Raw genomic sequence first — 16021 nt, forward strand, 5'->3', positions numbered from 1 at the left:
GTGCGTTTTTAAGTAACGGGAGATAATCTAAATGAATTAATAACATAAATAAATTAAAGTCAGGTACGCCTACTTTATTAATTTTATATGGGTTTTAAGATAGCTCACAACTGCATTTTTTACGACAACTATAATTTTAAGATATTAAGAATGAGAAAACAAATTTAATCTAAGTGGACCATTTCAAGATTTTAAATATATCCCCATAAATTATATTTCTTTCAAAATTTAATAGGCAGTACCGACTTCTTAAATGAGAAAGTCATTTCTCAAACAAACACTTTTGGCCATAAATGTGTTTGTATACATATCTCACGCGGGCAACAAAAATGACATAACTCAAAAAAAAAAAAAAAAAAAAAAAAAAAAAAAAAATGAAGAAAGTCAAAGTTTTTCGCAATAGTAGTTTTAAGTGATTGTCTCAAATATTACAGTATGAGCAAAGGAAATATGATGTATTGTTTATTGTTTAGTTTTGTTGTCCAAATTAATAATGCATACTTCACGCATAAGTGTTGCAAACTAACTTTTTGAGAGTTTTACAACAAGAAAGAGGATTTCATTTATATCCTATTATATATTAATTAATCAATCAGTTAGTAATCAATAGTACTCAATCAGTTAGTAATCAATAGTTAAAACAATTTACCAAAATTTTGATTTGTGTCACTTTCGTTGCCGAGTGGTTTCTTTTCTTTAATAATTCAGCCATCAAATTATTTGATGTTACTATTATTAATTTAGTATTTTTCCTAACTACGAGACACCAAGCCCGAGTAGTATTACCATTACTATCCAATTTAAATCAAATGTGTGCGGCTTTCGTATGATGAACAACAGAGGCGCTGACGTCCGATTTAGCTCAGATAGCGTATGAAAGGTGTCCGCACAATCTATCAACATTTCGAAGCTTTTGATCTACATCAGGAACCGAACAACACTTGTTCCGATACCTTCAGAGGTATTCGTTGCAACGGGAACTTGGCAGACATCAGTTACCAATACCATGCTAGTATTTGTTTTTCTTCCAAATTTAAAAGAAATTGTCTCATTAAGTTCATATTTTCGGAGTGCATAAAATTCCTACAAATGTAAAGTTGGAACTTTTTCACGCATGACGAACTAGACTCTAATATTCTAAGATAATTTGAGTTTTTATAACTAGCATTTAAAGAATTAAATTTGTTGGGTTCAGTGGTGTCTTTTGTTTCATGGTGGCCACTTTAGTACCTATTACATCAATTTAAAGGTTTTGTCCTTTTTTTTTTTTTAAAGAAGAAGTGTTTCTTTTCGGGTGTACAACTTACGAAGTTTTTAAAAATCGATTTTGCATTTTATTCTATTTTCAAATAAAATTTTTAGCTAAAACTTTGTACTTTGGAGACGAAAAAATGTTCTCATGCTTTAAATTTTTACATTAGTCGAAAAAAAAGTCTAAAAATAACAATTCTAAAAGTAGGAACGTTTTTTATCTTGAAGTAAATTGAATATACATTTCTGTTATGCCTTTAAGAAGAAACGCTATCAGGTCGGATTGAAAAGTAAAGATATAAGGACAGAAACTAAGCACAATTGGCCGTGATTTCTGCTACAAGCGATAGTAACAACAATATATGCAACAAAATGTAAACACCAAATATTTTCGCAATACCGGAAATATGAACATTTTGAACCGGGACAAATCTTGAGACTGTCGCCACTACCCATCTTCCTTCAAGTGTTCACATCTTGTTAAAAAAAAAAAATGTACACGCAGAAATAGGGTGAATTTTGTTTCCCCCCCACCCACATACAGAAGTTGCTACCACAACCTACGGGTCGCAGCTTGCTCCCCCTGTTTCAACATTGTATTTTCGTAACATATATATATATATATATATATATATATATATATATATATATATATATATATATATATATATATATATATATATATATATATATATATATATATATATAAAAGCCCTATCTTCACGGAATTTCCAGAAGTACTCATTTTTATATGTATCGTAATCAAAATGCATCAAAATCTGTAAATCACAAATGACTTCCCCGTCTTTAGTATGCAATGAATAATCCAATCCCAGTTGCTCTATGCTTGGAATATCTTACTAAAAGTAGAGTCGCATTATTTCTGCTCTGACACATCACAGTAACATAAAAAAAGCAAACAAGAACTAATCTTTTCATTGTTTGGCAGCCACGTATTGATTAGACGGAGTCGGTCAGATCAACAATCTACAAGCTAAAGATAGTGCCTCAAGTAGGTACTTTTTTTTTCTTGCTCTCATATTCTTCTGCTCATGAAGCTTTTTTTTCCCTTTTCTCCCTTTCCCTCTAGCTAGTGGAAATCACGTCTGTTGACTTTGGGTTATCCTGGGGGACTGCAACTGTGACAAGTGGAAGGACTCCAGGGGCCTTGGCAGGGAGGAACCACATCAATATAAATTTCCCCACACCCTCCATGCTTTTCTTTGGCAACGAAGACAGGGAGATACGGGGTCAGAATGAGATCACCGACATCCCCCACTGCCACTACTGTTTACGGAAGATGTTTGGAGACGTTCTTCCTGCTCTTGAAATAAGTATGGGGATTTCGCAAGCGTACACGAAAATATTTCATTTTTGTCACTTATATTTGAATTGCGCCCAAAGAGATGAACACGGTTTTGTAAATTAATATTATACGAAAACATCAGTTTCTGTGAGCCGAATCTTGATTTAATAAACAACTCCTTATTTTGTGTAAATTAAAATTTTTGATTTATGATGTATACATAATTAGGTTTTTCGCTAAAAGAGACCATCCAAAAGGGAAGTGATACAGACAAGTGAAGATTACCTCTGATAGAATTTTTGTACATAATGCATTTATTTTGTTTGGTAATTGTATTCAATCTTTAAAAGGAATTTGATGAAAGGAATCATGAGTTGAAGCATAAATGATGAAAATTGTAAATATGTAGTATACATACGTATCATCAACTTTTCTAGGTATATAAATATTTGTACCACCTCTGCGAGCATATTTCAAATCAAAAATATATCTTAAATATTTAGTCAAATCTTTTTAGTCTTTGTACTTTGAATAAATAAAGCTGCATCGTTAAAAAAAGAGTAAAATAGACATTGGAATTTTTACACAAAAATTGTAAAATATTACATTTGAATGTTTTTTATATTTTAAATTCATAAAATCAATCGTCATAAAACAGAAAAATTAAAAGTACTCCTTTTCTGCCATCGTCTTTTTCATTCATAGAAAGTTGGTTACTACTTTTTAGATTTAATAACTTTTTTTTTTTAGAAAATCAATTGTAGTCTTAAAAATATTGCATTTGGATGCTTTCATGTTTAATTAAACAGTGCCAAATATTCTAAACGTTAAAAGTAATTCATTAAATCAAACGTTATAAACCAGAAAGATGAAAAATATACACGTATGATCTGTAATCTTCTATTTCATTCTTAAAAAGCTATTTACTTTACAGACTTAACAACTTTTTTTGTCTTCTTAGTTTCTTATGTCTCTTCACTAAAGTGACTTTTGCACTTCTAAAAAGTGTCAAGGAGTATTCCATATTCTAAAGTGTATGTGTTATCTTAATTTTTCATGATCTTGGAATTTATTTTTTCTATCGCGAAAAATATTTTACATCTCTCTCTCTCTCTCTCATCTATCTCTTTTTAACTGGGGATATTTCAAATATGTCTTTCTTTTGGCTTTCTTATATTCCATCACATTTATTGTCGTGACTCCACAAGCGCTTGTTCAGATAGGAAAAATTCCAGGAACAATCTAATTATCACATTGTTAATGAAGCTTACTATCCTTTAGAAAATGACATCCCGCAAACATTATTGAACTGCAATGTTTATTATGATTTTTTACGCAATTATTTACCTATATCAATGAACATACATTTGTTAATGAAACCTTAATTATTAGGAATGGTCATCATGGATTAGATCAATTAGCATGCCAGTTTTGTTTAAGTTTTTCTTTTGTTTTAAAATTATGCATTTACCTTGCTCAAATTAGGTATTTAAATCATCTAAAATATATTCATGTTTAACCTGAAATTGTCTTCCTTAAGAATTTTCTTATCAATAGAAAAGTATAAAATCACTTTGTATTCAAGAAATAAATAAATAACGTTTGTATCAAGAAGAAACAGGAAAATAACCAACATTCTCTAGCACAAATATATATATAGATATATATATTAGGACTCGACCGATGCATCGGCGCCGATGGTTCAAAAATTTAGCCATCGGCATCCGCATCGGCGGTCGATGCTAACTTGCAGGGAACATCGGCCCATCGGCCTTAAAAAACATCGAAAAGCCGATGGAATTGGCGGATGTTTTTGAAAAAAAAATGACCTTTGCTGTTTTACTTTTTAATACAAAGTAAAGTTACTGTTTTCATACAAAATTGTTTGCTTAAATTTCAGTATGACACCCCTATCAGTCACCCCTAAAAGAGTTTTTAATACTGCATTCTTAGGTACCAAACAAGTTAATTATTGCTTTGATTCTTGCAGCTGGATGTACGTATATATCTCTCATAAGTTATAACTCAAAAATGGTAAGCTGTAGAAGGATAAATTTTCGCATGTGGGGTGTGTACGTTCCAGTTGTGCACTTCCCTTTTTGTTTTCGATCGCGTGTTCTGAAAAGCCTGTTTACTCATTTTTTGTGGCTATTAATTACTTATTTCAATGCAAAACTAATATAGCGTCTCAGACTGTCGATCATTTGGTGATATATTGCCGATTTAGAGACTATGGAAACAAATATGAGATGGCGAAACCGATTTTTGTGTCATTTTATTAGATTCCAGTTGAACCAAAGATAATTTTTAATTTTTCGATATTTGTAATGTGAATCACAGTAATGCAATCTTTTCTGTATCGCTTCGGTGGAGTTACAAGTTTGAGGCCCGTCGAAATACATTTTGGGCCCTATTTCTCTACCATAGAAGTTGTAAAACATTTATCAGAAGAATTTTTGTAACTCCTACGGTGTCCCTATGGTTATGAGGCATCTCGCGCAATTGCAACATTTGCTATATTTTAAATCCGCCACTGCACGTCAAAAGAAACTCGGGTGCAAGTTTTGAAAGGGTTTTTCTGCTCAATGTTTATTATTATTTTGAACTCTATTTTTTATGACTATTTTTTTAATTTCCGAGAACACTTGCGTGCCCCTCCTCCCACTCCCTCAATTTCTGAAATTAAACTCTAGTTGTACTTCTGAGTTGTTTAAAACTAATACCATTCATAAAACTAGAGATTTTTTTTTCAAATTTTATCTATTGTTTAAGAAGACATTAGAGCATTAATGTAAGAAATTGATTAAAGACGTTTTGAATAGTGACATAATTCGGAAATCAAAGGGACTTAAATTTTTTCTTCGGAAGTGCTGAAGTAGATTCAGAAACTCTTCCGAGGCGTTGGTGGTAGCGGTTCTGTACTAAAACGAGCTAAAGTGTGCATCACATGAATTCTTTTTACCCCAACTTAATGTTATTTCCCCATTATTGGCAATTTTAATGTGATTCAATAGTTAAAACTCTTTAAATATCACCAACAGTGGCCAAATTGAAACCAGATTAAAAAAAATAATAAATATATTTTTTAAATCGCCAAATTTGTCGCCAAGTTGGTAAAAAAACTTGGCGACTAAAAGACTGGCAAATTATCGTCAAGTGTCCGCCAAATTGTTTGCATCGAAATTAACAATGATTCCCCTCCCCCAAAAAAGAGGCAAAAGACCCCTCTAAAAACACCCGATTACAACCAAAAGAGGAGGTGCACAACTAGACCCCACCAGGAGTCTACGTACCACATTTCAACTTTCTAGGACATACCGTTCTTGAGTTATACGATATACATACATACGGACGTCACGAGAAAATTCGTTGTAATTAACTAGGGGATTGTCAAAATGGATATTTCGGGTTCTATACGATCTTAGGCACTTATCCGCGGGTGGTCGGGTTCAAAAAAAAAAAAAAAAAGTCAACATTCATTTAGGGGTGAGCAGAATTAACGCTGATTTTTGAGTGAAATTTCTTTCGCAAATACTTCCTTTTTTTGCAAAAGGAAGTAAAAATGAGGCCGAAGTGTGAGTTACTCCAAAATCAGAGGGTGACTCCCCCTAACCCTCCCTCGTCGTTTCAAGCATTTCTTAAATATTTAGCGATTATTTATTTTAGTCAAGAAATGTCATTTTGCCGTATTTCTCATACTTGTTTCACCTATATTTCTTAATGCGCCATATTTTTGCATCAATAATAGCGATCGATTTTTTTTCTGTTGTAAGTAGCTATTTTTATGTATTTATATAAAATCAATGAATAAGATATTTTCGTTTTTTATAGAAAAGTTTCAAGGATTTTCTATTATGCAATTTTTTAAATTTCAGAAAATTGTTAAATTGAAACATTTAATTTGAACTTGTTTGAAAAGCTTCATAAAAGATTAAACAATTAAATTGTTCAATATTACGTGTGCAAACATCAGACGAAGTAGTATATGTATTCAGTTATTAACTTGGTGTAAATATTGAGTTTGTTTATTGTAGCGGCGTTTAAAGAACCTCGCTCTTTTCATGGCTATTTCTTTTTTCAGCAAAATTTATGCCACAGTTATAGCTTTCATGAAAAATGCAAACTTTTCTATTCATAAATTTTAAATAAGTATAAAAATGTTCCTATTTTGATTTAATATTGTAATTTATCTGTAACTTTTTTTTGTTTAATTTGATGACTGAAAAATGTCTACGTGCAATTTTCCCACTTTAATTGCGTAATTTGTTGACGGTTTCAAAGTTTTATTATTTTTTTTAATGATTAAACAACATAATTTAACTGATTAAGGTGAAAAAACAACGTAAATAAAGCACAAATATTCGAGAAAATGCAGCATATAGCTATTTCAAGGCTACAATGGAGCCTCTTCATCAGTGCAAAAAGCTCACCAACACAACCAGAAGTTGCGAGAGAACTGACAAAAAACCAGGTGGACACCGGTATTTATACCAAAGAGAGCCAACCAATAAGAATACAGGAACATGACAACAAACAACCAATCAGCGAACAGCATGTACGCTCCGGGCTCAAAGCAAGGCAAGAGACAACCAATCAGAAGCCAGGAGACAAAAAGAGTGCGAGACACCAAAGAAACAGGAAAGGCAATTATAGAAATTGCTTCCAAATATCATGAAAAAATGGAGTGCTGGAAAAATCATTGACAAGAGAATGAGAATTTTTCCAAATATGGTAAGCTTCCCAGAAATCGAGGTCATAAACCGAAGAACATTTACAAATAATCTTTGCAGATGAAAAATCAAAACAGTGACCAGAAGTCCAGCAATGCTGAGCGATGGAAGAACTAGCAAGTTCTTTATGCTTAACATAGTTTTCGTGCTCTTTCAGACGGTGCTTGAGAGCACGTTTAGTCTGTCCAACGTAGCCAAGTCCACACTTGCAGGAGATGCTATAAATGCCCCAGTTGCTATGGCAATCAATGGGGTCCTTTAAGTCTGTAAATTTTATCTTATTAACTGGAGAAAAAGCTGTATCGAAACCAAATTTCTTCAAAATCTTTGCAACTTGATGACTAACTTTTGGATAATAAGGCAAAACAATAGTTTGCGAAGCACTAGAAGCAGAAACCTTTTCAGAATGAGAGGGCTTGATTAACTTATTATAAATTGAATCAATGATGCTTAGGAGAATAACCACGATCGAAAGCCACTGCTTTAAGATAAGAAAGCTCAGAATTTAAAGAATTGGAGGAAGAACAGATGTTCAAAGCACGGAACACAGAAGCCTTGAATGAGGCCATTTGTAGGTTTGGAGGATGAGAAGAACATTTGTGAGGAGTTAGTGTAACAGCAAAAGGCTTACGAAACACCGAAGTCATAAATTCATCATTACTTTTAGTAATAAAGACGTCCAAAAATGAAAGAGAACTATCAGTTTCCATCAGTTCGTTCTTCCATCGCTCAGCATTGCTGGACTTCTGGTCACTATTTTGATTTTTCATCTGCAAAGACTATTTGTAAATGTTCTTCGGTTTATGACCTCGATTTCTGGGAAGCTTACTATATTTGGAAAAATTCTCATTCTCTTGTCAATGATTTTTCCAGCACTCCATTTTTTCATGACATTTGGAAGCAATTTCTATAATTGCCTTTCCTGTTTCTTTGGTGTCTCGCACTCTTTTTGTCTCCTGGCTTCTGATTGGTTGTCTCTTGCCTTGCTTTGAGCCCGGAGCGTACATGCTGTTCGCTGATTGGTTGTTTGTTGTCATGTTCCTGTATTCTTATTGGTTGGCTCTCTTTGGTATAAATACCGGTGTCCACCTGGTTTTTTGTCAGTTCTCTCGCAACTTCTGGTTGTGTTGGTGAGCTTTTTGCACTGATGAAGAGGCTCCATTGTAGCCTTGAAATAGCTATATGCTGCATTTTCTCGAATATTTGTGCTTTATTTACGTTGTTTTTTCACCTTAATCATATTGTAGCACAAAGCTTATATGATAATTTTTCATTTAACATAATTTAACGTTTTTTAACTATGTTTAATGTACCTAAATCCATACATTATTACAATATTACTGAAATCTTAGTTGAATGTTCAATTAAAAAAAAAAAAAGCAAATCAATTGGTTATCAAAGTCTCTTTGTTTTTCATCCATTTTTTTTCTTTCTTTTTTTTGGCTGTTGTTCCTTTTCTTTCATCATACACCAGTCAAAAAAAAAGGAGAAGCATAACTACACTCTATACAGATTGTACGTAGTACGATCCGAAAGTTCGGAGACAAGCTGTATAAAACCTTACCCAGAATAGTTTACATTACCGATGCACATCCACCTTCAAAAGGTCACCTTGAAAGACTATGTACTTCTGCCAGTGTTCATATAACTTTTGGGAACACGCCTGGAAGCCATTTTTTGCTACTTTCTATGATGCAGCTTTATCTTCTCCCGGCGGAAGAAAGCGGCGTCCATGCAAATGTTTTTTTGCTGGTGAAAGTCACATGGAGCTAACTCCGACGAAACGTTATTTTATTTGTTTGTCATATCAGAGTATTGACCAATCAAACCGTGCATTCTCACCATGAAAATTGCCTTCTTTCCCGCGATGAAGTTAAAGCAGCAGCGCAAGAGGCCTTACAGGAGGTTGCGAAAAATGTCTTCCAGGAGTGCTTAAAAAAGCTAAATGAACGTTGGCAGAAGTGCATAGTCGTTCAAGCTGACTATTTTGTACATAGATGTGCTTCGGTAATGTGAACTATTCAGGGTAAAGATTTATAAAACTTGTCCTCGAACTTTTAGATCATACGTATGAGTTTTCAATTTACTATTTCATAACGTTTTTGAGTGACGCAATTTTATGCGCATGAAGACATCACAAGAGAATTTGCGATAATTAGCTGGGGAGGGTTCAAAATGGATATTTCGGTCATCTATATGTTCTTAGGTACGTATGCATGTACAGATGTGGCGAAAAAACTTGAAGTATAAATTGGGTAATCGTAAAATAGAAATTTAAGTCGAAATCTGATTTTTTTTTTTTGTGATTACAATTCCTTATTTGTAGAAAGGAAGTAAAGTGAAATGAATCAATGATCCTTTAAATCCCTGACAATCTTATCAATTTATTTCTGTTTGATTTTTTTTTTTTGCCATCGGCCAACAGCATCGGCCATCGGCCATCTTTGAACAATCGGCCAAAAAATGCCATCGGTCGAGCCCTAATATATATATATATATATATATACACTAGCCGCCTGCGGCGACCAGCTGGTCCGCCTTTTTACGCGGTTACCTTTTAACACCAAGATTGCATTTGCAAGAAGGAACATCCCATATCTCTTACCCGCAATTCCTGCTTTGCAAAGCTGTAGCTATCCATTGACTTGTTTCGCTCTCATTAGGAGTTTAGTCAACCTGGACAGAGCCGTAAGCAATCTTAGGCCGATACACTTAATAAACACGATCATTCAATCATTAAACTGGTTGCTAAAAATATTTTCCACAACAGTGGAAAGTCTGCACGCGTGGAACTTGTAGCGATTCAGGAAACTTTTTTGTGAAAATACTTGTTTTTACGGGGAAATAGGTGAAAACGTGTGAAATCCCGAGACGTTCCACGGAAATAACCAGTAGCGTTTCGGAATTTTTTTACAGTGTAAGCTTCTTTTTGGTTTGGGATCAATTTGGGTTTATTCTCCTGTAATAATATCCGAAGAAGCTCAGTATTATAAACTTTTTCTACATGGTCGCTTGTTTCACGACTTCTATCTGCTGAAGGTAACCCAACAGGCTGCAATCCTAAACCACCAGATGATTTCATCTTGTCTTCTACAATGATCAACGCGTTGTTAAAAATGCTGTCATCAAATTGTATTTCCATATTGTTAGAGGAAATTCTTCTCTGGTGCAGTATGTCTTCAGAAAGGTGTTCTCTAAAATTAAGCCATAAGTGGAGGGGATTTGATAAGTCACAAGTTTGGAGTATCACAACGAATAGATTTCTAAGCATTACGGGTGACCGAGTCAGAGCAGCTTCTTCCAGTGTTGCATTCCAGTGATTGTCATCTTCAAGAAGTCCTTTAAGTTGACATGCCTCTTTAAAAGTTGCACACACATATCTTTCCACTGTCTCCAATGCTATAAAGGAGACAGGACCCCTAACTTCGTGCAAGAGAAGTCTAAGGTGGAAACACTCAGAGTTGTTTGGATGAATGGAGAAAACTCTGCCAAGTGCATCGCTGCATTTCAATCCAGGGTGGTTTGGCACTTCATGGCCAACTTTGCGACGACTCCACTTCTTAGAGCTATTATTCCACGTAAAGTACTTGGGAACTTCATTGTACAAAAGAGTGCTTGCAAAATCATCTTCTTGACAAAGTCGGAAAAAAGATGTCAATGTGGTCTCTTGAGTCATCTGTGCCCATTCTGCAGCATTTGCAGCTGTGAAGTATACTCTCTGGCCATTTTCAAGGTGCACACTCAAGTGGATAACGGTGGGGTGACGTTCATGTATGGGAAAGTTGAGAATGCGCCATGCAGCTTCATTACTACTGATGTATCTTCCAACTTGGTATTCTCTCACTTCATTCTGTTGATTTGAAGTGGAATTGACATGGAATACTGCCATATCAGATCCTTTGTTTACATATTTACATACATATTTGATGGAATTGCAAAATTCAACGTTGATGTGGCCATTAAATATTTTTGAAAGTAGTGGGCAGTAAGGAACAATCCATTTGTTATCAATTAAGACATCCTTGCCTTTGACGGCGAGTTGAGTAGTGAATCCCCCATCTTCTGGACTACGTCGACGATACAACGGATATCCGTCAACTCCAGTTTGAGTTTCTTTTACTAATTTTCTTGGATACCTTTTGCTGCATTTACCATTCTTCATGCACGGTGAATTTAGATTGATGACTCCACAAGGCCCGTGAACCATTTGTGTTCTTATGCAGTTGAAGAGACCTGGATCTTCTTGAGGATTAGGAAACTCAGAAGAGATGAATTCATCTACGCGCTGAGCATGAATCTTTTCTCTCAGCCAAACCAAAATATGGGCATGAGGCAACCCACGTTTCTGCCATTCGATGGTGTACATGAAGCACTGTACTGATCCAAATATGTTACCCTTGGAGATGAGATTCATCAACATCTTTTGCTTCACATGGAAATACTCTTGCCAATAAGTCGTGTCGATCTTGAGGTTTCTGGCCAAGAAATAGTTCTTTTATTTCATTCCAAGTGGGATTGCAGGTGAAAGTGATAAAAAAGTCTGGTCTTCCATAGCTTCGCACATAAGTCATTGCATCCTGAGTCCTTTCATGCATATATCGTGGACCTCCTGTAAAACTTGACGGCAAAATGGTAAGTCTTCCAATGTCTTCAACGTTCCCGTCATTCCTAAGGGCATCCCTCAAATGAACATATTCGTCGACCCTCAGTTTGCGTTGATTGAGTTCGATGTACCTAAGCCTTTCTGCTTCGATCTTTGCGTACATGTCAACTAAATATTGATGAAACAATTCTTTTCCTCTCAAAATAATGTTGAATTCATTAGAGCGAAACATAATCCTATACGCATAAAAATCCATCGCCGAAATCTTTTTCGTCATAAGCTGCCCAGTTTGCGGGTTGATTTGCTTCAGCTCGAAGTGATATCCATCTTCACCTTTCCAAAATAGTAATGGATACTACAGGGCATCATAGGAACGTTGCGTTTCGCTTATCCTCCGAATAGTACTATCTCTTAGATTTAAAACAATGTTTCTGGTTCCGTGAGTCTCTCCAGCCATGAGAATTGCAACTTCTGACGCACTTGGTACATTGAATCTTCTCTGATGTTCCCCAGTTGGAATTCTGTCAGCATATATTACCAGTTTGGCTTCAGGGGTAATATTTTCCATTGCAGTCTTGAAACTTCGGACATAATTGTTTTCTCGCTGTAGCATTGCTTGTAAACGCAGAACAACATCTGGTTTGACATCTGAAATATTTGTGCATCTTTGTTCAGCCTGTTTTTGATAGTCACTACTGAAGTAGACTTGGAGAAATTTTGCTTGTTCATTTTCTGCTGGTATAGGCTTCCTATTCGATGGTATACTTGACCCTGTATTTTGAAAGTGGGCGTGAATCCATGTTCTCTTACTTCTTTAGTCGCTCCAAAAGATGTCATGGCGAAACAGGCATTGTACTTTCGGAGATATTTCTGGAAATCCTTTGCATCCTGATGTTGGTTTCCGAAGAGGTGTCGCAACTCTTCGGGAGGTTCATCCAATGAAAGCAACTTTACTTTGCCTGCCGCACAACACATCCCTCTTGCTTCATCTTTCCATTTCAGAGCATTACATTGTTCACACTGTATTGTCATCCCTCCAATATTACACCATGAATCAGAGGCATAATCGACACTTGCAGAATATTTAAACGCTGCATTTTCTTTATTTCTCCACACTTGTAATCTTCTTGTAGACACTGCAATCCTTGCCTGACTGAGTCTTTGTAGTGTATCATTATCTGTTTCCGTCTCTCTTGCTGCAGCCATTGAAAGTCTGTTCTTCTCTCGTCTACGCAATGCAGCTTCTTCAGTTTCTGTTCCTCTTGCTGCTGCCATTGAAAGCCTGTTCTGCTCCCGTCTATGCAATGCATCTTCATCAGTTTCTGTTTGCCGAGCTTGTTGCGTTTGCTGCCGTTTTGACCGGTTACGGTTCCTGAGGCATTGTTTCTTTCGAGGAGGAGCCATTTTGGGACAAATACGCTTTTGAAGTTCTTAAAATACAATTAAAAGCGCCACTACAATGTTAAAAAATCAATTAAGAGAACTCCTTTACTGTTGATTTAGAATACTTATCTACAAATCTTTAAAACTATAACTTTAAATTAGAAGACATAACAGTTCGTAATCAACGCAAAAACTTACCAAATTAAATATACAGCAATAAAGAAGATTAATTCTTTACTTACCAATAATAACTGAAAAATGAACAGAACTAAAATCTTTCAGTTTAATTTTACAACAAATTAAACTACAAATCGCTGAAGGAAAAGTACCAAAATTAGGCAAACAATTAATAACTAAAACCAGAAATTAGCATATAGTTAGACTGCAACAATATTTTAAAGATCAGAACTAATCAATTTTAACTATATTTTACAACAAATTGAAGAACCAAATAGCTAAACTCATTGAAAAGAACAAAATTATACAAACAACCAATCAGAATAATCCTTTACGCAACCAGTAATAATAGGAAAAAGAACAGAACTAAATACTTTTAGTTCAAATTAACCGCAATTAAAATACAAACTGCAGAAGGAAAAATATTAGAACCATACAAACAATAAATAAAATAAAACTGACGTATTTAACACATTATAGAACAAATTAATGTACCAAACTGCTAAAAGATAAAGAAGAGCTGAATTATATTACACAATAATGTACAAAGTCACAGCATGGCCAGCTTCAGAACATCGCTAAAAAAAAAACCACAAGAATCTAAACACACAGCTTGATATAATGCAAAGAAAATTCGTTCTTCAGATTTTTTTGAAATGTAAATTTAAAAAAGAAAAACAAATTAACTTCCAACCAAAAATCGTTAGGAAATAGAACTGTGTAAGAAAATGAGAACGAAAAGTTCTTTGAAACATGCAAAAATGTATTTAAAAATACAGATAGTAAGCAATTGTAAAAATATTTATATAAGCAATGTAGCGATTAAGATTCGATACCTGATATCGAATCGAAATCAATGTAGTGACGTCAGAGGCAGAAAAGATTGAAGAACGCTTTTTTCGACCGATGCGTGGAAAGACATGATGTGGTTAGCATTAAAAAAATTGTAAAAAAAAACTATTGCGTATTTTTAAGAACTTCTTTCTTCTGAAGAGGGCGAAATGTTTTTACTATCACCAACTTAAATCTTAGAAATGAGGCTTTGATACTTCTCGCAGGATGATATTAGAAAAAAATAAAACCCAGGAAAAATGTAAATTAAAGGTTTTTTCAAAAATTCATAAAAAATACAAAAATTGCTCTATCTTCAAAATTTTTTCGTTCATCATATTTGAAATTAAATTTCCTACACTATAATACAAAAAATACTCGTGTAGTGCAATTGGTTCGGGGTCTGTGAGGTAAAAAGTGCAAAAAAACACATAAAACATTAAATAATTATTTTCTAATTAAAATATCAAAAATCGAAGCCCGAGGTGCACATCTTCGGCAAAAACAGCACCTGTATACCAAATTTCATCTTTCTAGGCCTTACCGTTTTCCCGGGAAGCGCGCCACACACACACAAACATCTTATTTTATTATATGTATAGAAGATATACATATATACATATATATATATATATATATATATATATATATATATATATATATATATATATATATATATATATATATATATATATATATATATAACATCAGACACGCGTTTCAGGGTTTAAAGTAACCCCTTTTTCAATTCAAAATAGTGAGCTTTTGTAATAAACTCATCCGGTAAAAGCACTTTTTACATCCAAAAGCTCACCAGTTTGCATTAAAAAGCCGGTTCTTTGAATCCCCGAAACACGTGTCTGCAGAAATATGTACGTTTGTGCTTGAAAATTTTGGTTATTTCCTTTACTTTGTACTGATTTTCGCGTTTCTTTCAGTTAATTAATCAATACTTAAGAATCTTGCTTTTTCGTTATGCTCGCGCCTCACTCTTACGAACATCATGCCCTCTGTGGGTGCATGATACTACCCCAGAGGTAGAGAAAAGCTGTACTACTATGCATGGAATTCAAAAATCTTTGTATCAAATGACAAATAGTTATATCGTTTACACACACTTTGAAGGTGACCTCTAACAACGTTTCATATTGAAATTATCTTTACAGGTTTTCTAAGAGATCAGTTTACTTCAATAGCATTTTTAACTTTTTATTCTTTGCAACAAAACAAAAAAAAATGTTTATTTTCTTTAAAAATCATTTTAAAGTGCTTTTCAAGCGAACTTGAGTCTTTATGAAATCTAATTCGATATATCTCTGCGAATATTTCACCCAAAAATAGAAATATGATCAGCAATTTTGAGTTCAAAATATCAAAGAGACTCGAACTGATCAAAATGCTATGTAACTAAAACCGTCATGAATATTAGAAAGCACATATCCATTTGTACTTAGTTTGTTTCTTGTAAGTATTATTTATAATTTTGAGCACATCGACAAAATGTTTTTCTTTCGTGACTTAAGAAAGAGAAATAGTATTGGATGGAGTAAATAATGCTAGAAAAGGCAACATATTCAATTTCCTTTGTTTGGCTCAGATACTTACATTTGCAAACTTTTATTCGGAAAGCAGTGTTATCTTCGTCAAAGAATGTGGATGTGGGATTTAAATTATTTATTAAATAAGAGGTTGAAGTGAAGCAGTGTCAAATATTTCACAATACTTTAAAGGTTTCGTTCA

At 34.1% G+C, this 16021-nt stretch overlaps 1 protein-coding gene across 1 annotated transcript in view; it reads right to left on the reverse strand.

Moving 5' to 3' along the window:
* LOC129218210 (uncharacterized) overlaps positions 1-11707 on the reverse strand; it is a 97235-nt gene extending 85528 nt beyond the window's left edge. Inside the window, exon 1 of the mRNA XM_054852427.1 lies at positions 10202-11707. Coding sequence (XP_054708402.1) covers positions 10202-11707 — 1506 coding nt within the window. The remainder of the gene's footprint in view (positions 1-10201) is intronic.
* Between the last annotated feature and the right edge of the window lie 4314 nt (positions 11708-16021).

Source organism: Uloborus diversus, chromosome 3 (assembly GCF_026930045.1).
Source record: "Uloborus diversus isolate 005 chromosome 3, Udiv.v.3.1, whole genome shotgun sequence".
NCBI lineage: Eukaryota > Metazoa > Arthropoda > Arachnida > Araneae > Uloboridae > Uloborus > Uloborus diversus.